Source organism: Vulpes vulpes, chromosome 12 (assembly GCF_048418805.1).
Source record: "Vulpes vulpes isolate BD-2025 chromosome 12, VulVul3, whole genome shotgun sequence".
Taxonomy (NCBI): domain Eukaryota; kingdom Metazoa; phylum Chordata; class Mammalia; order Carnivora; family Canidae; genus Vulpes; species Vulpes vulpes.
The window spans coordinates 183,936,733-183,960,716 of NC_132791.1; the positions used below are offsets into that span (position 1 = coordinate 183,936,733).

At 45.7% G+C, this 23,984-nt stretch overlaps 1 protein-coding gene across 2 annotated transcripts in view; it reads left to right on the forward strand.

Moving 5' to 3' along the window:
* Nucleotides 1-2,918: 2,918 nt before the first annotated feature.
* The window catches only part of CMTM4 (CKLF like MARVEL transmembrane domain containing 4), a 69,950-nt gene continuing 48,884 nt past the window's right edge, over nucleotides 2,919-23,984 (forward strand). The window contains exon 1 of one of the 2 annotated variants that reach the window (XM_072731746.1): nucleotides 2,919-3,355. In XM_072731746.1, the coding sequence (XP_072587847.1) occupies nucleotides 3,170-3,355 (186 nt within the window). In that variant the 5' untranslated portion in view covers nucleotides 2,919-3,169. The remainder of the gene's footprint in view (nucleotides 3,356-23,984) is intronic. The other variant, XM_072731745.1, reaches the window with a different exon arrangement.

Genomic DNA, 23,984 nt, shown 5'->3' on the forward strand with positions numbered 1-23,984 from the left:
TCCCTATCATACCTGCACACATCCTGTCTGGTTACTTCTGGTTAGATCAGCATTCATTGTTCACATTATTATAGTTATGCAGAGATTATTGACAGCTGAGCCATGAGATTCACCATACTTTTCTATGCATCATTTTATTTTCCCTGCAGTTAATAAATATATATGAATATTCACTTAATTCTCCATGCACTTATCCCCAACTTATCTCAAAACTTTCCTGAAATTATGCATCTCTCTTTCTGTATATTCATCATATTAATTTCCATCTTGAAGAAGTCTCTCAAAGCCTCTGGCTGCTCCAATCTGGGCTGGTTGACTCCCAGCCCTGATGTATGGGGGCCTCTGCCCCCCTCACTCTGGGATCCTTGCCACCTCTTTCTATGCTGCAGCCACTCTTTCCTGGATCTCTTGTCCTTTGCTTCCTTGGTTTAAATCCTTGTTCTGGTGGTGTCCTCCAGCAGCCTTGGGAGAAAAGGACAAAGGGAGTTCTCTGCATGAGAACATAATGTTCTCCAAAAGAGACATCAGCTCTCATACCTGATTGATACTCCAGATGGAATCAGATTTCAGGGTGGGGGTAATTTTTCCTCAGGATGTAGAAGAGAGTTTGCTTCATTTCCTTGTAGCTCCCAAAGCTGCTGTAGAAAAGTCTGATGCCTTTTTGATTCCTGATTCTTTATAGTGAAACCTGCTGTATTTCTCTCTGTAACCTTGAGGATCTTTTCCTTGCCAGTGCCGTGCTCCTGGGTGCGAGTCCACGTTCATTCACTGTCCTGGGCCCTGTCCAAAACTCATGTCCTTTGGTTCTGGAAAATGTTATTCAATTATTATCTAATGGTTTCTTCCCTCCATTTTCTTGGTTTTAATTTTATGCAGGTCTTACTATCCTATTATTCTGTTGTACTATTCCTCTAATTTTCTTTTTTCTTATTTCCAATGTCTTTGTCTTTTGGCTATACTTCCCATAAGATTTCCTTTTCTTTAATTCTTTTTAAAAAATTGTATTTATTTATTCATGAGAGACACAGAGAGAGAGGCAGAGACACAGGCAGAGGGAGAAGCAGGCTCCATGCAGGGAGCCCAATGTGGGACTCGATCCCGGGACTCCAGGATCATGCCCTGGGCTGAAGGCAGGTGCTAAACTGCTGAGCCACCCAGGCGCCCCTTCTTTAATTATTCTATTGAATTTTTAAGTCTTTTGCTTTCCCATTATTCAGCATACACACATACACACACACACACACACACACACACACAATTTTCAGTATGGTACCCCTGCCCTAAACTGTGCCTTAGTGATCCACTTCTACATGTGCTTGGTGCTGCCCATTCTGGAGCCTTTTGTTCTGTGATATAACCTACGTTGTAGTTTAGCTTTTCCCTGTGCCAGTTTAGGGCTTAGCTTTCTTGGGTCTGCTGTCAGTTATCACTTGCCCATTTGCTATTCTGCTTCCAATACTTTGTTGCCCTTGGCTCTCATTCTTTGTCCCAGTGGTTTTATGCTCCCCTTCCCCACCCCAAATATCTCCATCACTGTCATTTTACTGGGATATTGGGAGACAACAAAGGCCAAAGCTATGTCCAACCTGTCATTTTTACCTGGCAGTCTATCTCCAGTTCCTAATATATGTCTTAACACATAGTAAGTGCCCAACACAGATTTGTTGGTTGAATAGAGTATGAGAGATCGTCTTTCCCATCTTTGGTAACCTAAGAGTGAAAGCCCTTTAAATGGAAATCTTTTTAGTTTTTTCTTTTTAAAAGATTTTATTTATTTATTCATGAGACACAGAGGGAGGCAGAGACACAGGCAGAGGGAGAAGCAGGCGCTCCGTAGGGAGCCTGATGCAGGACTCGATCCCAGGACCCCGGGATCACTACCTGAGCTGAAGGCAGACGCTCACCGACTGAGCCACCCAGGCGCTCAGGAAATCCTTCTAGTTATGGAGTTTACTGCATCTTAGCTTGGAGTTCACCAGCCTGCTTACATTACATGTTAGGCGATATTGTGTGATGGAAAGCTGGGGCAAGCTGAGGACAAGCTACTACCTCTTTTGAGCCTCGACCTGCCCTTCTGTAAAATGGGAACAAATCTCCCTGAAGCGTCTTGCTCAGTGCCTGGAGCACTGGAAGCTCTCCATATTTGCGGTGTGTGAGAGTTCAATACCAACCAAAGCGACAATTCTTAGAAAGTCAGTGTTTTACTTAAGCTTAAAATTAGCCTTCACACTTGAATTGCAAATTGGTCCCTGATTAATGCCCGTCAGAACAAAAATCTGTGTTTAACCTGACGACGATTAGACAGAGCTGCAAAATCTTTTCAGCTGCGAGGCAACTAACGTTGCTTACGGGGGGTGGGGGTGGGGGTGGGGGTGGGGTGTCTACAAGGTGGGGCGCCCCTCCTCGGTCAGGCCGGGGCATCCAGAGCTCACACCGGGAGTTACGGACCCTTAGCGTGTCGGTCCTGCAGACCTGGCGCCGAGCGACCCCCTCGCTCATTCTTCCACTCCCGGCTTCGGCTCCGGTCCGTGGCCAGGCGCGCGGGGCGGGAGCCCAGAGCCTTCGCCCCCTCTGGTGGGGCCCACCCTGGACCAGCAGCGTCCGCAGCGGAGGGGGGCGCGCGGCACCTTCGCTCCTCCCCGGGAGGTCTCCCGGCCCACCTGCGCGGACCCCGCGTCCTCCGGGACCCACACTAAGGCCGCGCGCCGCAGGTCCCCGCGACCCTCCCCGCCCCGCCCCCGCCCCCGCCCCCGCCCGCGGCCCCCGCGCGCGCAGGTGAGGGCGGGGTCCGAGCGGACGGCGCCCCGCCCCGCCCTCCGAGGCCCCGCCCCATCCGAGGCCCCGCCCCTCCGAGGCCCCGCCCCCGCCCCAGGCGCCGGCCGCCGCCTCCGAGTCGCCCCCGCCGCGGAGCGCCGCCGAGCGGCCGGCGGCCGGGCTCTCGCTCCGCCCCCTCCCGGCCCGCCGCGCCGGCTCCCGCCTCCTTCCCCCTCCGCCTGCTCCCGCCTCCCTCCCTTTCCGCTGCCGAGGCGGCGGGAGCCGAGCCCGAGCGGACCGACCGCGGCTGCAGCCGGGCGGCGGGCGCCGAGGAGGCGGCGATGCGGCGGCCGCGCTGAGCCCAGCTGCGGGACCGGGGCCGGGGCCGGGGCCGGGGCCGGGGCCGGCCGCCAGCATGCGGGGCGGCGAGGAGCTGGACGGCTTCGAGGGCGAGGCCTCGAGCACCTCCATGATCTCCGGCGCCAGCAGCCCGTACCAGCCCACCACCGAGCCGGTGAGCCAGCGCCGCGGCCTGGCCGGCCTGCGCTGCGACCCCGACTACCTGCGCGGCGCGCTCGGCTGCCTCAAGGTCGCGCAAGTGGTAGGTCCGGGCGGGGCCCAGGTGCGGGCGGGCGGGCGGGCGGCCTAGGCGGCTGCTCCCCGCCCCGCGCGCTCCGGGGGCGCAGGCCCGGCCGCTCCTCGCGCTCCCGCCGCGGGCCCCGGGCCGCCCCCACCGCCCACCGCCCCGGGGACCCCGCAGCCCCCGCAGCCCCCGCAGCCCGGCCGCGTGCTCCCACCTGAGCACCTGCCCCGGGCCTGCCCCTCCGCTCCTGCCCCCGCCCCCGCCGTCGCGAGCCTCTCGTTAGGGAGCTTGGGGTCTGCGGAGCCCGGCGCGGCGGTCGTGCGGCGCCCCCGGTGGCCCTGGGCACAGCGGTGTGTGGCAGGTTTCGGGGCCCGCACCCCCCCCCCCCCCCCCCGGGAGGCCCTTTCGGGCGTCTGCTTCCAGCACGGGGGGCCGTGGCTCGCTTTCCTCCTCCGCACCTAGCGGAGTGCAGAGCTTACGGTAGACGCTCAGCAAGTGTTTGCTGAATGGAGCCCTGCAGCCTGGATGCCTGGGGGTGCCCAGACCAGCCCCCCGAGTCCAGCTTATGCCGCCGAGGTTTGACTCTCCCTCATTCACCTAGAAGACCCAACCAGCATCCCTGAATCCTCCGCCCCAGCACAGTGGCCGGCATGGCCCAGTTGGTACCCAGAGTTCAATCATCGAGCAGGGCAGCCAGTTTTGGAGGCAGCAGAAACAGAGAACTTTCTGTCAGACTTGTCCACAGTAGAGCTCGTTTCTCAGAATTCTTATTTTCAGCTTCCAGGGTATTCGGGGCTGGGGCCTGCCAGCCCTGACCCTCTTGAATGGTTTTTGTAATAGGCCTCTCTGGGCAGTTGCTTAGCTCTCTTGTGGGCAGGGCATGCTCCAGTTCAGAAAAAACTGTGTCCCCACGCTGCCTGTCACAGGTAGGCCTCCTCTGAGGCCCGGCAGCAAAACTTCATGGCCTTCTTAGCCAGAGAAGCCATTTGCATGGGGCTGCAGTGTATGTACATTTTGTTTCTTCCAAGCACTGGGCTTACGCTTACTTGAGTACATGGATAAACATGCCTTGGGAATAATATAAAATGTGGACACCCTTAAATAAAGGTCTCAGTGTTTGTAAATTGCAGAATCATAGACTATTTTCTCCCTCTCCATCTTGTTCTGCTGATTGCCAGAGGATATTTCTGAAGGGCTCTAAAGAAAGACAAATGGAATAGGTTATCCCTATCTAGAATTTTAAACTGACCTTATCCAGTAAGCTGGAATGTTCTCAGGGATATGTTGGTTCTGTAGTTAGGCATTGCTGTTAGCAAAGAGAATGGAGGGGGGCGGGGAGGGTGGTGATGGTGTATAGCTGCCTTTTAAAAGAGGCAGCTAGCCAATGTTTGAGTACAGGACAGATAACCAGAAATGAGTTAAAAAAGAGCAAGGCGTGAACTTGGCCCCAGGTGGAATATAGGGCCTTGTCAAGTACCTTGCTTTGTTTATTCTGTGGACTTTTGAAAGTAAATAGAACTTGCCACTCAAAGGATCTGGTAAAAGAATGAAAATCAGTAGTTTGTATAAAGTGCTAATTGCCATCTCATAGCTGGAACTTTGTCACCTAAGGAAAGAAGTGGAAGCCGGTGGTATTTGTCATTGCCTTTTGGTAAGGTGCTGTTTGGTTGTGGAAATTTGCTTTTCATCTGGAGAAACTTGGGGCCCCAGCCCCTGAAATCTCACGTAACTCTGCCATTTGTCTAATGTTTGAATTTAAGCAGCAAGAGGATGCTATGAGTGGATGAGTGAAAGAAAGGGACCTCCTTGAAAAGTATGACAACTGGCGGGCAGCCCCGGTGGCTCAGCGTTTTAGCACCGCCTTTAGCCCAGGGCCTGATCCTGGAGACCTGGGATCGAGTCCCACATCAGGCTCCCTGCAGGGAGCCTGCTTCTCCCTCTGCCTGTGTCTCTGCCTCTCTCTCTCTCTCTCTCTCTCTCTCTGTATGTCTCTCATGAATAAGTAAATAAAATCTTTTTTTTAAAAAAAGAAAAGTATGACAACTTGAAACAATCTATCATGTACTGGCTTCTCAGCCTTGATATAAGTCAGGGTTATTAGTGGAAGGGTGGAAACCCTCCACAAAGCTCCAAGAAATTGGACGCTAAATTTAAACAAGAAGTCATTATGAAGATATTTTTAAGATGTTACAAAGCGTAGAATCCCATCAGGAAATATGGATAAGTTATAATTCTTATATTAGAGCTTATATGTATTAATGTGTTGTTTTCGAGAAAAATATGAGTTTTCTGTTTTAGTTTTTAATGTACTTTTTTTTGTGGCTTGTGTCCTCTTAAAACCTGTAGTGATCCTTGCTACTCCAAGTGTGGTCCATAGAACAGCAGCATTGTCAGCATCAGAGAGCTTACCCTAGACCTTCTGAATCATAATCTGCAGTTTAACAGGATTCCCCCAGTAATTCACATGCACATTCAAGTTTCAGACTTAGCTTTCTTTCTTTCTCTTTCTTTCTTTCTTTCTTTCTTTCTTTCTTTCTTTCTTTCTTTCTTTCTTTCTTTTTTTCTTTCTTTCTTTCTTTCTTTCTTTCTTTCTTTCTTTCTTTCTTTCTTATGTTTTATTTATTTGATACACACACACACACACACACACACACACACACACACACACACACGGCATGAGCAGGGGGAGAGGGAGAAGCAGAAGCAGGCTCCCTGATGAGCAGAGAGCCGAATGTGGGGAATGTGGGGCTCCATCTCAGGATCCTGGGATCATGACCTGGGTTGAAGACGGATGCTTAACTGGCTGAGCCACCCTCTGGACTTAACCTTTCTATACCATTTTATTTTATTTATTTTATTAAGATTTTATTTATTTATTCATGAGAGAGATAGCAAGAGAGGCAGAGACCTAGGCAGAGGGAGAAGCAGGCTCCATGTGGGGAGCACAATGTGGGACTTGATTCCCGGACTCTGGGATCACGCTTGAACCGAAGGTAGACGCTCATCCGCTGAGCTACCCAGGCATCCCCCTTTCTATATCATTTTAATGTTAAAGCCTCATACAGGTGCTAGCAATCCGTTCTCTATCAGAACCATAAATACTCAACCTCAAGGTTGAGGTTTTTCTATAAAAAGAGCCTATACCTCCTAAAAGGATTAAGAGAATGAGGTGATGTAGAAATTAGCACTTAGCATATTAGGTGCTTAGTGTGTAATAAAATGTAGCTGTCATTGTTGCTAATTAATATTTACTGTCTTTAAAGAAACTTGGTAAAATTGCCATCCCCAAATTACAATTATATATTTGAGTTAAAGATAGTTTACTTCCTAGTGATTTATTTATTTTTAGAGATTTATTTTTTTGAGAGAGAGAGAGAGAAAGTGAGAGGGGCAGAGGAAGAGGGAGAGACAGAGAGAAGCAGACTCCGCATTGAGCTTGGAGCCTGAAGACATACTCACGACCCTGAGATCATGACCTGAGCCAAAATCCAGAGTCAGTCGCTTAATTGACTGAGCCACCCAGGCACCCCAACTTCCTAGTAATTTAAAAGTTAAATTGGTATTTTAAATGGAATGTTTTTGATAGTAAAACTAATCTGAAATATGAAAATTAGTGTATTTTCATAGATTACATTTTTAAAAATGGAACTTATACCTGTCTCTTGGTTGGGGAGAATGTCTCCTAGTTATATAAAACATTAAGATATACTTCTTTCTGTGGAAAAAGACTTGGTTTAAGCTATTGATGTAAATACTTCTTTCCTATGAATGTGGATTCTGGAGTGCTTATTGGTTTTTAGCTCCCAGACATCATTTAATGAAATAGTTAATATAGGCCTTTTGGTTTTTTTCTTCAGCTTGGTCGAAGCAGTCTTTTGCTCTTGGGTTGGGGGGATGGATGGTTGGGGAATGGCATACTGTCATTTATACCATGATTTAGGGACAGGGTCAGAAGAGGACAGGCCCTGGACTGGCCAAGACTTTCTGAATGATAATAACAGCAGGTGTCATTTAATGAGAGCTTACTCTACTGTTATTACCCCCATTTTATGGATGAGGAAATTGAGACACACAGCTTGTGTCTCATTCAAGATCTCATGGCTAGTCGGTGGTGGTAGTGCTGGGGTTTGAACCCAGGCAGTCTGGAGCTATTTACTGCTTCCTTGAACACATCATTTTGAGTTCTTTTTTTTTTTTTCTTTTTTTTTTTTATCATTTTGAGTTCTACAGAGCAGGCAACCTTGAGTCAAAGGACATTTCTGTGGTCTTTGGCAGCCTGCTGATGGTTTGGGTGACTTTGTAAACTTAAGAGACTTACAAGGGTTTCGATTTCTCAGTGGCCATTGTGCAAGTGTGCAACTCCTGTATGGTGTCCTGCTCCTCACCCAGCAGATCTGTCTACTTCCCTCAGTGAGGGGATGGGCGTTCTCAGAAGTGCCAAGAAGAGATTCAGCCTTTCAGTTGTTTTTTTAATAAAGATTTAATTAATTAATTGATTAATTAATTTGAGAGAGCGAGGAAAGCATGAGTGAGGGGAGGGGCAGAGTCAGAGGGAGAGGGAGAAACAGACTCCCACTAAGCAAGTCCCAGGATCATGACCTGAGCTAAAGGCAGACGTGTAAGCTTAACCAGCTGGGCCTCAAGAGATACCCTTAGCATTTCAGTTCTAAAGAGACCTCTCAGGGAGCTCTTTTGCCTCAGATCCTTTTCTTAAGCCTCTCCCATGCCTGATTGACCTTCTGATTATTTTCTAAACATTGCCTTTGTTTAGAACTTTTTATAACCTAATTGAGTGATAAGAGGTGTTTAAATTCAAATTTTAGTTCTGCTGATCTTGAAATCTCTTAACCCTCTCCTTATCTTGGTTTCCTCTATAGTATCATGTGGGTAATAATGACCAGGCATTTTAGGAATTGTAGGAACTAGGAAGTCAATGTCTGATAGGTGCTTTCCTATGTATTTCAAAGGCAAACATGAGTATTTACATTTCAGGGTTGAGTAATGACTTATCTTTTATTTTACTTCAAGCCAATTGGACACAGCCCCTCACCATTCCTGCTCTTGGGGAGGATATGACAGGGCCTGCAAGTGAAGTAGGAGGTTTCACTGCTCTGGATTTTCATATCTACCTTAAAGTAGCTCCTTGTAAAACAGTCTAATTTTTACTTAGGAAATTATGGTTAGCTTTGGAAGTTGTCTTCCGGGCCAAGGACTTAAAAGCAAATTAATTCTAACAGAAAGGCAAAGTTAAAACTACTCTTTTAACTTTTATGATGTTCAAAATAGTAAAATTATCATCCCAGACCTCAGGAAAGTGTAAGTACACATCCATTTTATAAAACCAGACAAAGTTCAAGAAAAGAATACTACAGACCAGTTGTTCTCATTAACACAGACACAAAAATCATCAACAAAATACTAGGAAATCCAACCCAGCAATATTATGTAAAAAGAATAGTAAGCCACCACCAATTGTGATTTATCCCAAGTATAAAATACTGATTACGTTTTCCAAAATCAATAGATGTAATCCACCATATGCAGCTTAAATAGCAAAACACACATAATTATGTCAATGGCTGGAGAAAAAATGCTTCACAGAACTCGACTTTCATTCATGCTAAATACTGCCAACAAACTAGGAAGAGAAGGGAACTTTCTTAACCCAAAAAAAGGTCATCTACCAAAAATCTATAGCTAACATACTTGGTGGTGAAAATGAAAGCTTTCCCCCTAAGATGGGGAACAAAGCAGTGATCTCTGCTCTTGCCACTGATATTCAACATTATACTAGAAGTGCTAGCCAGTGCAGGGAAAATAAGTGGAAGGCATGCAGACTGGAAAGAAAGAACAACTGTTCCTATTTGCAGATGGCATGATTGTCTGTGCAGACAATCCAATGGGAATCTATAGAAAAAGCTCCTAAAACTAAGAAGTGAGTTAGCACAGTTGTAAAATACAAGATTAACACACAAAAATCAGTATTTCTGTATCTCTGCAATAAAAACAATAAATTGCCAGAAACAGGAAAAGACAAACAAAACCCCCTGACAGTTACAATAGCTCTGAAAGGAATGCAATACTTAGGTATACATTTAATGAAATATGTACAGAATCTGCACACTGAAAATTGCAAAACATTGAAGAAAGAAATTAAAAGACAACCTAAATAAGTGGACAGATATACTATGTTCATGGTTTAGAAGGCACAGTATTTGTATTCTCCACAATGCGGTCTGTAGATTTAACACAATCCCCAAATCCCTGCAAGATTTTTTTTTAATTTTTTTTTCTTTATTTATTTATGATAGTCACAGAGAGAGAGAGAGAGAGGCAGAGACACAGGCAGAGGGAGAAGCAGGCTCCATGCACCGGGAGCCCGACGTGGGACTCGATCCCGGGTCTCCAGGATCGCGCCCTGGGCCAAAGGCAGGCGCCAAACCACTGCACCACCCAGGGATCCCCCTGCAAGATTTTTTTAGGTAGAGACAAACTGATTCTTAAGTTGTTGTGTTTTTTTTAAAGGATTTTATTTATCTATTTATTAATTTATAAGATTAAAAAAACCAAAAAATTTATAAGATTTTATTTATTTATTCATGAGAGAGAGAGAGAGACAGAGACATAGGCAGAGGGAAAAGCAGGCTCCACGCAGAGAGCCTGATGCAGGACTCAATCTGGGGACCTCAGGATCACGCCCCGGGCCAAAGGCAGGCGCTAAACCGCTGAGCCACCCAGGGATTCCCCAAGGATTTTATTTTATTTTATTATTATTTTTTAATTTTTATTTATTTATGATAGAGAGAGAGAGAGGCAGAGACATAGGCAGAGGGAGAAGCAGGCTCCATGCACCGGGAGCCCGACGTGGGACTCGATCCCGGGTCTCCAAGATCGCGCCCTGGGCCAAAGGCAGGCGCTAAACCACTGCGCCACCCAGGGATCCCCAAGGATTTTATTTTTTTAAGTAATGTCTATACCCACTGTGGGGGTTCAAACCCACAGCCTCAAAATCAAAAGTACCATGCTTTACCGGCTGAGCCAGCCAGGTGCCCCCGATTATAAAGTTTATATGGAAAGTCAAATCAGCCAGACAAAGCAATGGTGACCTTTAAGGGTGTGTGTGTAAAAAAAAAAAAAAGGGTGTGTGTGTATGTGTTGGGGAGTGGGAAGATGGGGACAGGTTCTGATGGTATGAGAAGACATTTGGCCAGTTGTTCACTTCATGCCATGAGCAGGTCTCTTCACATATAAATTGGGACTGATAGTGCTACCTGCACTGATGAGCCTAGCATACAAAATCCTGAGCAAAGTGTCTCACATACAAAGTGTCACAAACATGTTGGCACTATAGAATATATAATGTCTGAAATGACACAAGTTGGGAAAACTGATGGGCCAGGGTAGAAGGAAGACTTAGTTTTACTGTATGACTTTTCATACTTTTGAATTGTATGCCACATGCAAATATCTTCTATTCAAAAATTCTTAAAAAAAATTATTAAAACGTTAACTGTTATTAGCTCTACCTTAACATACCTTAACCTGAACGCTAATATACTGACCATAACCTTTAATTTACTTTTACTTACCTTGTAATTTGGAGGCCCTTGGGGAGAATGATTTAGATAACAAAGAACTCTTGAAAAAACTTAAAGCTTAAACATTTTTTCAATAGCTTTTCCTGTTAGAAAAACGCAAGCATTCTGCATGATAGCAGGCACTTAATTTATTTATTTGCTAAAGGAAAAATTTCTTTCATTTGAGAGGCATTTACCCTCATTTTATTAGTAAAAACATTATATGGGGTTGTAATGTGCTATAGCATGGTGGTTATTGTTAATAATCCTGTATTGCTTATTTGAAAGGTGGAAGGGAGTAGATCTTAAAAGTTTTCATCACGAGAAAAAAATTTTACAGCTATGGATGATGACACATTTTTTTTAAAAAAAGATTTTATTTATTTGCCAGAGCAAGTGAGAGAGAGAGAACGCGAGTGCGCACAAACGGTAGGGAGGGGCAGAGGGAGAGGGAGAGCCTGATGAAGGTATCAACCCAGGACTCTGAGATCATGACCTGAGCCAAAGGCAGATACTTAACCGACTGAGCCACGATGGTGACACCTATTAACTAGAGTTATTGTGGTGATCATTTCCCAATATAAACAAATATCATATCATTGTGTTGTACACCTGAAACTGATAAATTGTTATATGTCAGTTATATCTCCCTTTAAAAAAATTATACATGGAAGGAATGAGGAAAAAAGAAATCTCAGTATGACAGATCAAATGAAAAAATCTTTAGAGTGTCTCCTTCCAAAGGCTCAATAAGATCGTGGCTTCCAATTTTTGGCTGTGAAGAAGAATGCTCAGTAAATGTCCTGCACCCTTCTTTTGATTTGTTACTATTTTTTGTCTCATTTTAAGGAATGCTTTTACTGGATCAAAGGGCAGACTCCTAACTCTGGGAAACAAACCAGGGGTAGTGGAAAGGGAGGTGGGCAGCGGGATGGGATGGGCACGGAGGGAGGCACTTGATGGGTTGAGCACTGGGTGTTATGCTATATGTTGGCAAATCGAACTCCAATAAAAAATATGCAAAAAAAAAAAAAAAGCTTGTCACAACTGAGATAATATTAGTTAATCTTTGTCCAGGAAACCAGGAAGTGGCAAGTATTGGAAGCATGATTTTAAGAGTAGAATAATGCTTACTTGTGGCAGGAAAGTCATACTAAGAAATAAAACAGATCTCCTAAAAACCAAAACAAAACAAAACAAAACAAAAAAACAAAAAACAGATCTCCTTGGAAAAAAAAGGGCAGGATCATTAAATTTCTGAAGATTAAAAAAACTATGTTCTTGGTCAGTCTTTCTCTACAATATGCCTGAAGGTCTGAGTTCTCCAGCATGCTGACCCCCAAGTACTTACCATTGGGGAACAGTGAACTCAGTAAGACCTCCTGGATCCTCCAGAGTTACAGGGTAAAATCAATTCTTCCTCAATGGCCCTGGAGGAGGACCTTTTTTTCATATTTGGAAAGCTGTCTGAGCCTTTCCCAGGTTATGGCACTTCAGAGGATGGAGGTAAGACGGGAGTGGATATGCCCTGCCCAATATGTGATGCTCTCCCTCCTGGTAAAATGGATGCTGACTTGGGTGCTCAGGAGAGGCATCTTTCCAGCCTGGAGGGAGTTCTGGAAGTACCTGAGCTATGGCCCTTGTGTAGTCCACCGCATAAAGGGCTGAGGTCTGTGTGGCAGCCAAGGCTAATTGTTTTGCACGGTGGTCCTGCTAACTCCATATGCTCTTGAAATAACCTGGAAATGCCAGTATCTGGCCTTCGGCCCCTCAGCTGTCACTGCCTCTGTATCCTTGTTGCTGGAAGTAGCTTCGAATCCTTTTGTAGGATAATGTCCGATTTCTATGGAAAATTGAGTTGTTTGTTAGAGAATAGAGCTGTAGTGAAAGGCCTGTGACTGTGATCACAGATCCTGAATTTTTCCAGATGGTCTCAATGTCCTGTGCTGTCCTATCAGATGATATAGAAGTACATCTTAAGTTTAAAAAAATTGATATTACTTTTTTAAAAAAGATTTTATTTATTTATTTGGCAGAGAGCACAAGGAGGGGGAACAGCAGGCAGAGGGAGAGGGAAAAGCAGGCTCCCCGCCGAGCAGAGAGCCCTGATGCAGGACTCGATCTCAGGATCCTGAGATCAGGACCTGAGCTGAAGGCATACACTTAACCAACTGAGCCACCCAGGCACCCTGAGATTGCTTGAAATTATGAGCTATTCCAAGCATTGGAATTAGAGTGATTCCTGTAAGTACCCATGTACTTAGACAACGGGTCCTGATCTTTTTGTTTGGAAAATGAGATTATCCCGAGGGACAGGCTGTGTGTTTGTGTGAGAGAAGTAAAAAGCAGGGCAAGATGAGCTGGGATTTGGATTCATTGGCGAGGTGGGACTTCAGAGGGCCCAGGAGGAAGAAGGATAGACCGGGAGAGGTAGAGAATGAAAGAACAAGGCACCCCCAGACAAGGGGATGGCCTCAGCATCTTGTGTGGTGGCTGAAAGCCAATTTAAACTTTCAAAGGCTCCGTTCAAAGTGGTCCAGGGCTGGGAGCAGGCCTGCAGCTGGCTGAAGAAGGGACAGATGAGGGGAAGGGTACAGCATCGAGAAAGCAATACCTCCTTTGGGAAACTTTGCTTTATTTTTATGCAATTTATCTTCTTGATGGTGAAGATTTTTGTGTGAAAAATTCTCACTCACGGGGGGTCCAGTGTTCATCTCAGCATCTCTCATGTGCGGTCTTGTGTCTACACGTGGAATAGTGGTGTTTGTCTGTCACTGTTTTTCAGAGTGGGGTCTCCCGGGAGCCCTAGAGTTTATTAACGTAGAAGTGGGAGATTGAGAGACTATGGGGCTAGGTACTAATTATATTTCCAAAAGACTCATATAACTGCATTAAATAGTAATCAGGCCAATTTATTTTTGGGTTGGTTTTATGGTCCTGATTATTTTATGTTGATCAGAAGCTTTGATTGACATTTTGAGTAACACTCCTGCCTCAGAGTCTTTGCATTTGAGACTTATTCTTGCCATCCTCTGCTCTCTGCCAAAAAAATGTCACTTAGCTCTGTTCTTCAGCACTGTTGTTCTTCTGTTCTGTTCAGAAGAGACCTTCCCTGACCACTCGTTATCCCCTCTCCCTGCTCATTTTTGATTTGTAGCTTTTACCATCCAACTAGAACTTCAACTCTATGACAGTAGCAGTGTTTGTGTTGTTTCCTGCTATATCCCCAAGGTCTGAATCAGTGCCTGCGGGATGCCTGAGTGGCTCAGTGGTTGAGCATCTTCCTTCGGCTCAGGTTGTGATCCAGGGTCCTGGGATCAAGTCCTGCGTCATGCAGGAAGCCTGATGTGGGACTCGATCCCGGGACTCTGGGACCATGCCCTGGGCCGAAGGCCAGCACTAAACCGCTGAGCCATCCGGGGATCCCAATAAATAAAATCTTAAAAAAAAAAAAAAAAAGGTACCTGGCACATAGCAAGGCACTCAGCAGCCCGTTGTATATGCATACCCATTTAATAAAAAAGAGGAAAATAAGGGAGTATTACTTAATGTAGCTTATAAGGTCAAACTATTTGAAAACATAGACTCTACAAGCGAAAAATAACCTATATTTGTGTATTCATAAATAAACTTCTGGACTTGGTTCTGAGTGGAAAATATTGGGGAGAAAAGTATGGAAACAAAATGCCACTGTAATTCTTTTTTCTTTTTTTAAACCGTGAGTTTTAAAAGGGTATCTACTGCTACTAGGAAACAGAAGCTTTTGCTTAGAAGGCAGATTTTTGTAAAAGGAGGGGAAACCATAAGAGACCTTGCCAAGCTTTTAGCTTAGGAAATTGTAAGATGAAAACCAGGGGTTCTCCGATTATTATCGAAGTTGTCTACTTTCTGATAAACATGTTGAGAGAGGGAGGATCGCTCAGGATCCTCCAAGTCAGCATCTTTTGAGAGCCCTCAGAGCAGACACTCAACATGTATAAAGAAAAAGTTGTAACTAGGATTGAAGCTGAGGGTCCTAGTGGTTGTCTTCGTGAAGCTCTCTGATTAAAATAAAAGAACAGCAGTTCCATGGGGCCCTGGGCAGGGAGGCCTGGATCTTCTGGAGGCTGGAGGGGGTCATAGGAAATACTGAAACCCAGAATTTTTGTCTTTGAGCATTTCAAATGATTGGTTAAATTTGGGAATTATATGGGTTAATAAACACTTAAAATGTTTAGAGTTCAATCAGATGTGGATAGTTTTGGATGGCTTCTTTCTTACCACTACAATTTGATGACTGGCGCAGTGGAAGCCTTCATTTTTGTGGTTTCCCGTTTATTCCAGCACAGCTATGAAAAACAGTTTAAGGCTAAAAGATTTTTGTGCCAATGAAAAAAAAAAAAAACCAACAATGCAAGCGCCAGGAACAATGGCTGTCCCAGCGGTAGTTGCTTCTTCAGCTTGCCTACTTTGTCTAAACCATTTGTGGTCCAAACCTGGTACATGTGTTTGCTTACAGAGTTGGCTGAATGACTGTAGAGTTAGATCAAGAGCAGTAGCTAAATGGTGAAAGTCCTAACATATTCTCCCCTTAAAAAAAAAAAAGTGTGCTTTATGTATATTTGAAATCCTCAGCTGGGTCAGGGACTGTTATGCATAAACAGGACTAAAATCCTTGCCTCCGATGGGCTCACAGCCTGCTTAGGAGTGAGACTTGGTATGGAGTGGAAAAGCACACAAACTGTTCTTGCCACCAGAGCCAAGGACTCTCTCCTAGAGGCTTGGGACAGCTTGGCAAGGGAGCCCTTGTGGGAACGGGCACTTCACAAGTTGAGTGTTGAATAGCCAGCCAGTGGCCAGCGTAAGGTGTGGTGTGTCCTGTGGTCCTGGTGCTGGGAGTTGGGAGGCAAATCCCAGCAAAAGAGGGAGGGTGAGGAGGAGGGGTAAGCCTCGGCACAGGTATGCAAGGGGATGAGGACCCAGGTTGGAATGGGCCTGATTTGTTAGACCAATGAATTTGAATTTTTTGAAAGAGATGAGGAGCGGTTGGACCTGAGGCTACTTGAAATGTGGATAGTATGAATTGAGATGTGCGTAAGTGTAAAATACATGCTAGATTTGGAAGCTGTAACAGGAAAAGAAAGAATATAAAATATCTCAATTTTGGGACGCCTGGGTGGCTCATGTGGTTGGGCGTCTGCCTTCGACTCAGGTCGTGATCCTGGGGTCCTGGGATCGAGCCCCATGTTAGGCTCCCTGCTCCGTGGGGAGCCTGCTTCTCCTTCTCCTTCTGCTTGAGCTCTCTTGCTCTCTCTCTCAAATGAATAAATAAAAAAATTTTTTTTAATCTCAATTTTTTTATATTAATTACATGTCAAAATAATACTTTGGATATAATTGAGTATACTATAAAAATTCTGCCTGTTTCTTTTGACTTTTAAAAAATCTGGCTGTTAGAAAATAAAATCACTTGTGTGGTTCTCATATTTCTCCTTGCTGTCTCTAGGTTAAAGGGGGTGAGGAATGGCTTTGAGAAGGATGAGATGAGACCAGCTGGGTGATAGGAGATATTGAGTAATTCAGGTGAAAAATGAAGACCCAGTTGGCCTCTTGGCAATGGGAGTGGAAAGGATGGGAGAAATGGGATTTATAGGTGGCAATTATGTTTTATTATAGTCCTTGTTTTTATTTTACATTATATTCAGTTCATTCTCAGTCAGAAAACTATCTAGGCTAACATTTATTGCGCATTTACCATGTGCCAGACTGCTCAGTGTTTTACATGTGTTCTCTCATTTAACGTCCACAGCAGTCCTATGAAGCAGATGCTTTACAGATGAGAGAACAGGCTTTGTGATATCACGGACTTGCTCACAGTCCTCATGGCTAGTTAGGGGGAGCTCTGCAGCCAACCTTCAGAGACCATACCTGGAACCCCCTCGTGTGTATGTGTGTGTGTGTGTGTGTATTTCTGTAACCGTTAGGCAGGTTTTGAGGCCTGTTCCAACATCATTCATCTTTCCCATCCTGCAGGGACTTAGTCCATTTCTATTTCCCTTCTTCTGCTAGTGCTGCTCCTGGTAGGTGTGACAGTGTGGACAGGCCCTGTGGTTCCCGATTCTTCCACAGTGAATGGATCACCTCTGTCAGAGTCTGGAGAGGTGTTGGTGTCATTATAAAAGGGAGCCTCTTAGGCCCTCTCTTTTATTTTCTTGGATTACCACTGAAATTTAGGAATTTCTGAGATCAGAACCAGTAAAAGTCGTGAGGAAGCTGGAGGCTGTTTGCTGGTGGAGGAAGGGTAGACAGGGAAAAATCAAGGCTTGATTATCCTCCTGTTTGCTTGAGCTGTCATGTCAAAGTATTTGGGGTAAAAACAATTGTTAACCTCTGGACATACAAATATAAAAGAATGGGGCAGCCCCGGTGGCTCAGCGGTTTAGCACCGCCTTCAGCCCAGGGCATGATCCTGGAGACCCAGGATCAAGTCCCACGTCGGGCTCCCTGCATGCAGCCTGCTTCTCCCTCAGTCTGTGTCTCTGCCTCTCTCTCTCTCTCTCTCTCTCTCTCTGTCTCTCATGAATAAATAAATAAAATCTTAAAAAACAAAACAAAACAGGTACAACTTTAGCTTTGAGGGGGATCACTGGATCACTTGTTTCTCCACCAGACAATTTGCCTGTCTAAAGACAAGAATCATTTGCACTGTGTATCAGTTTTGTACAACTTAATAGAGTTGCAGAATATATCAAAGGCCATAAAAGGCACAAATCCCATAGAATCGTATAACTTGGAAAGTTATATTCTAACAAGGCCCATTCTTGCATTGAAAATACTCACTAACCCTTTTGGTCCCTAAGAATCCAGCCCATGCATGTTAGGCCCTTTCCCTTTCTCTCCATGTCCTCCCCTCCTCCAGTTGCGCTGTGGGGTCTCTGGAAGAGCATCCCTCACGGCTTTCTGTACTGCACTCTGGATTTCTTTGTTGTTTTTTTGTTTTTCTCTGGTCACTTTCATTCAGAGAAATAGATCTTGATCACCTACACTTAGGGCCATGCCCGTTCGTCCTCAGCCTGGTCTTTAGAGGCCTGAGTCAGGCCAGAGCAGCAAGCAGTACAGGTAAGAGGACTACCTGCCACCACAGTGTTGGTGTGAGGTTGAATGGAAAGTGCCTAGTGTAGAACCTGGCTAAGAGAAGCACCCAGCGAATGCTAGCTGTTCTCCTTCGTGCCCACAGGTCCTCACTCATCTAGCTAGGTTTTAGTTGAGTCACTCTTGCATTTCAGATTCTCTTTACCTAGGTCAGCCACCTCATCCTGGCTGGAAGCTCCTCGTTCTCCCCAGTAATGCACTGTTACTGCAAAGGCACTCTAGCCCTTTGCCCAGAAGATACCCCAGCAGTGAGTGGGCTGGGGTAAGGGAGGGTCCTATATCCTTTTCCCTATCTCCTTTCCCCTACCCTTCCTCCTGGCCCTGCCGTGCCCACTGGGTTTTCTTTGTTCTGATTGGTGTCCTGTGCTATCCTCTGATGCCCTGGGATGAAATACCAGCTCATTCTATGTGTGTCCCTCATTCTCCGGACTTTCTGCTTGCTTGCTTGCTTTCCTTTTTTAAAAATATTTATTTATTTGAGAGAGAGAGAGAGAGAGAGAGAGAGAGAGAGGAAGGAGCAGAAGGAGAGGGAAAATCTCAAGCAGACTCCATGAGCTGAGCACGGAGCCCAATGTGGGGCCTAATCTCATGACCCTGAGATCACAACCTGAGCTGAAACCGAGTGTTGAATGCTTAACCAGCTATGCCACCCAGATGCCCCTCTGGCATTCCTTTTAAAAATTTATTTAAAATTTATTTTTTAAAGTTGCATTTATTTATTTAGTTTAGAAGATGTTCTTTCTTAAGAGAGATCATGAGCAGGTGAGAAGATTAGAGAGAGAAGAAGATTCTCTGCTGAGCAGGGAGCCCGATACGGGACTCAGTCCCAGGATCCTGAGATCACAACCTGAGCCAAAGGCAGATGCCCAACTGACGAGCCACCCAGGTTGCCCTAAGTTTTATTTGTTTAAGTAATCTCTGCGCCCAATGTGGGTCTCAAACTCACAACCCAGAAATCAAGTCTCAAGTTCCTCTGACTGACCTAGCCAGACACTCTGAATTTCTGAACGGATTTGGGTATACTTACAGTTTATTGTAATAAGTCTATAAACACCTGCAAGCCAAAAGACTCAGTTGGTTGCTTGGTAAGCACTTACCAGTTTATCCAAGTTCAATTTGATGTATTAGTGAATTTGGAACCAACCCCAGATCCAGGAAGAAATGAAAAACAACTAATTCATGTTGAGGGTATGTCTTCAGTTTTATTGCTCACAGTTCTGGAGGCTGGGCTAACTAAGGTCAGGGTACCTACAGTATGGTTCATTCTGAGGTCTTTTCTCTTGGATTGTAGTTGACAGCCATCTTGCATGTGCTCACCTGGCCTCTTTGTGCATGCATGGACAGAGAGAGAGATCTTTCTTTCTCTTCTTAAAAGGACACTAAATCTCATCATGAGGGCTCCATCCTTATGATTTCATCAACCCTAATTACCTCCCAAAGGCATCATCTCTAGATACCATCATTAGCATATGAATTGGTGGAGAGAGATAGATACACTTAAATCCATAGATAGGTGAGAGCATGATATATAAATCAATAATAGAGGTTCAAGATGGCTCAAAACACCTTAAGATCCAGAAAAAGCAGAATTTTATGCTAGAAGGAAACTTGAAGCCGTTCGTGTGTGCCCCTCTTCTGTTTTATGGGTGATGAATCTGACTCCTAGAGAAGTTGTGGCTTACCTCTGGCTACCCAGTTTATTGGTGGCCCTGGGACCTGAGCCTCAGGCTGACATTCTTTCCTCCTGACTTAGCTGCTTCCCCTCTGTGAAAACCGTTGTGTAACAGCTCTTTGAATTCCGATGATCTTTCTTACCCTTTCTGTGATTATGGGGGAGAGGATGAGTAGTAAATACTCTCGGGCACTTTTAGGCCAGTAGTTCAGTAAAGACCATATAGGACAAATCAGGTCTTTGCCTGCCATGTCCTGTTTAAAGTGGACGTTATTGGGATGCCTGGGGCTCAGCGGTTGAGCACCTGCCTTTGGCCCAGGGCGTGATCCTGTAGTCCGGGATCAAGTCCCACATTGGGCTCCCTGCGTGGAGCCTGCTTCTTTCTCTGCTTCTCTCTCTGCCTATGTCTCTGCCCGCCCCCCCCCCCCCCCCGCCGACTCTGTCTCTCATGAATAAATAAATAAAATCTTAAAAAAACAATAAGGTGGAGGTTACCTAACCAGCCCAGGCAAACTGCCTAAGTGAACGTCCTAGGACATGCAGTTGATTTGGTGGCTCTAAAGTTTGAATTATAACAAAACCCAAATGTTGGTAGAAATAAAATTGCCTTTTGATCCCTTAAATTCTCTGATAATAAACTGAGATTAGGAAAATCTGCTAGCAAGTTGGTCTGTCTTCTTTTGGAGTATGGTTTTGGAGCTGAAACTGGGAAAAAAGACCCCCCATTTGTCATAGAGGAACAGAACACATACGCATGGCTCTTTTGCACAGTCCTGAAATGTGTGATGGTGAATGTTGGAGGGGTAATGAGGGTGTTACTGGTCTTGTGGTGTTCAAGGTGGTTTTGGTGAGATAGTTGAGGAGACACTGCATGTGCCTCACCTTTACTAGATGGTTTGGAAAAGCCTCAGCTGTTGGGGTGGGACTTTGGGGGCCCCAGGGGCTACCAAGCTAACTAGATGAGTGAAACCCACAAAGAATGACAAATTACCAGATTGAGGTAAGTCTGGGGGTGCCCAGTAGGGTCAGTGCTTTGTGGAGCCCCTTCTCTGTTTCTAGTTCTACAGAATTCTGTAAGAGGACTGCAGCACTTTTTTTTTTTTTTTTTTAAGATTTTATTTATTTATTCATGAGAGACACAGAGAGAGAGAAGCAGAGACACAGGCAGAGGGAGAAGCAGGCTCCATGCAGGGAGCCTGAGATGAGACTTGATCCCGGAACTCCAGGATCACACCCTGGGCCAAAGGCAGGCGCTAAAACGCTGAGCCACCCAGGGATCCCCATTTTTTTTTTTTTTTTTTTTGATGGACTGTAAAATCTGCCATTGTGTCTCAGCCCAGATCAATATAAATGAAAACAAAGTTAAAATTTTTAAAATAAATTGTACCTGTTTGCAACAGTAAACTTCTTTTCTTTTTAAAGATATATTTGTTTATTAGAGTTTGTTCCAAGCAGACTCCGCTCTGAGCACAGAGCTAGACGCCGGACTTGTCCCACGACCCATGAGATCATGAGCCTGACTGCAACAGTTAACTTCTTAATACTTAACCCACAGATTATTAAGACCAGCCATATATGGGATTTAGCCAGATTGGTTCAGCAATATTATTGTCCTGGAGCAACAAAGAAAGTCTTCATCGTCCTGCTGTAAATCTCCATTGTCCAGAGCTACTTTGTACATTTGGGCAGGTTGTGTCCTGCACAGTAGATCTAACTGAGAAGTTTAGCGGGGCTGAGATCCAGCCTGCATGCTGCGCTTGCCAAGACACATGCCCTGGCACTGGGCAGTGCCCTCGGGAGGAAGATTGCCTCTTTCCAATTGATCAGCCCTGGGTGTGTGTGCGCGTGCCATTTTTAATTTGCTATCCTCTTACCAGGCCAAGCCCACACCCAGACTAGATCTGTTTCTAACTGGCACAAAAGTACTATATGCAGCAGTGTATGTCTTGGTTATTTAATTGGGAAACATATTTGCAACATGGCTTAGCTGTGATATTAAGCTAGATGGGAACGTGTATTTTTAAATAAGACCAAATAAAGCAAAAAAATGTAAACTTTAACTTCAATTTTCCAGATACAGTGTTTTAAATGGATATATTTTGAATTAATAAACACATGTGTGTGTAGAGCGTCCCAGCATCTTGTGTGGTCCTCTGTGAGGTATGCAGATGATGATGTATTCAGTACTACATGACTGAATGAATGAAGACAGATAAAAATGTAATTTGCTGACTCATTTTGACAAGAGCTCCCATGTCGTTGAAATTAAAAATTTTCAGCCCCGCTCAGAGCATCTGTCAAACAATTGATGATGTGTGATGGGTAGTAGGGGTTGGTGCAGATAACCTGATACAGCCTCCGTCTAGGAGTTCCCGTCAGGATGTGTGCACCGAGCTGCCTGTGTGACTGGCCGGGTGGGCTGCTCCCAAGGCTGCACCCAGCCCTGCAGGGTTGGTTAGCTCTCAGTTGCCAGGAGCAGACACAGGGGTTCTTGTGGGTCTGCAGCAAGAGGGGTGAGCCAGGCCTTGGAGGGAACCCTGGGGAGCCAAGCGGCAGGGCCTGGTGAATCTCGGGGGTTTTACTTGAGCTGAATATATGGGACTCAGCCTTTCTTTCTAGCCGCCCAGTCAAGAGCATCCCGTGCCCTCCCTTCATAGACTGGACTGTGAACAAATCACGTCTGGAAGAGGACTGAGTTCTGCCTAGGTTCATGTTGGCGTCTTCTGACCCGAGGTTGCCGAGTGCTTCAGCCTCTGCCACCTGGGCCTGGTCATGGACAGGTACAGTCTGATGGGTTTTGCTGGCGGGGACTTAGAGCACTGACCAAGCCTCAGAACTTGGGCCCCAAAACTTGGCAGGGCCCAGGGGCCGTCGTGACCCCGCCGTGCAGGGCAGCATGTGGCACCTGGGTCCGTCTCCTATAGCCAAGGACCTGAAAGAATTCCAGGAGCAAGTCTGGTCCAGGACCCGAGGGGAAGTCAAAAACCATGGTGAAGGAAGGTAGTTGACTTAATAAAAGCGGACGCTCTGCTTGGTTGCTTCCAAGAAGAGAACACTGGCTGAAGAAAATACTGTTTTAAAGTGAGTAGGCTGCAAGGGAGAGCATGTTGAGAACGTTGCGGCCTCACTTGTTTGCAGTGGGAAACCGTCTTCCGCTGTCAGGAATGCCCTAGTGAGAGGCCCTCGTGGGACAACCCACATTTCACTGTTAAACAGCCGCGCACAGGAGCAGGGCAACATTCAGACTCTGCGGTGTGTGCACTTAGGTATTTTCTGTGATCGCATACCCAAAAAGCAGCTCTTAGAGGTCAGAAGAATCATGAAAGAATGCTTAGGAAAGTTGCAGTCATGTGGTTTTCTGCTAGAGATACGGTTAGACATATTATAAATATATTTTGATGGGGTCTTTCTTTCTTTCTATTTATTTATTTGTGATTTTATTTATTCATGAGAGACAGAGAGAGAGAGGCAGAGACACAGGCAGAGGGAGAAGCAGGCTCCGTGCGGGGAGCCCAATGCGGGACTCAGTCCCGGGACCCCAGGATCATGCCCTGGGCCAAAGGCAGGCGCTAAACCGCTGAGCCAGCCAGGGATCCCTAAATATTTATTTATTTTTAAGTGAACTCTACACCCCCCATGGGACTTGAACTCATGACCCTGAGATCAGGAGTTGCATGTTCTAGCACCTGAGCCAGCCAGGCGCCCCAGTTCTGATAGGTCATTGAAAATGTTCACCCCAGGTCTGTCTGCTTTCTCTGCCACTGACTTGCTGACTGCGGTTGAATGGCAGAGAGCAAGAGCATCGGATGGGCCTGATTACCGCTGACTTTATTTGGGTAGGGCTTTCCCAGCCAGGCCAAACTAAGGGTGCCTGGCCACCTCTTGGCACTCGGGGTCCTGAGCATGACACTGGTGTGTAAGGAGCCAGTCTGGGGTCAGTTCTCCTGGGGAGGGGAGAGTGATGGAAGAGTTAGGTCTCTGAGGCAGGTGTGAGCACAGACAGTGACCTTGTCCTAGGAAACTACTGTTACTCTCCGTCACACGCCTTCCTTCAACTCTACTTTCCTTTGTACCTCTTCTAAAATTCCTGGTCTCCCCTGGCTCTGCCCCCCTGCCTTTGTTCCATGTCAGGATCCATTGCTCCTGCTCACCGTCATTCACGGGTCCTCATCTGAGCACTTTTGCTGTTGGCCTGAGCCCCTCTTCCTTCTTTATTTCGAGACACCAGAGAAGGGACCACTTCTCTCAAGAAGCCTTCTATATTTCT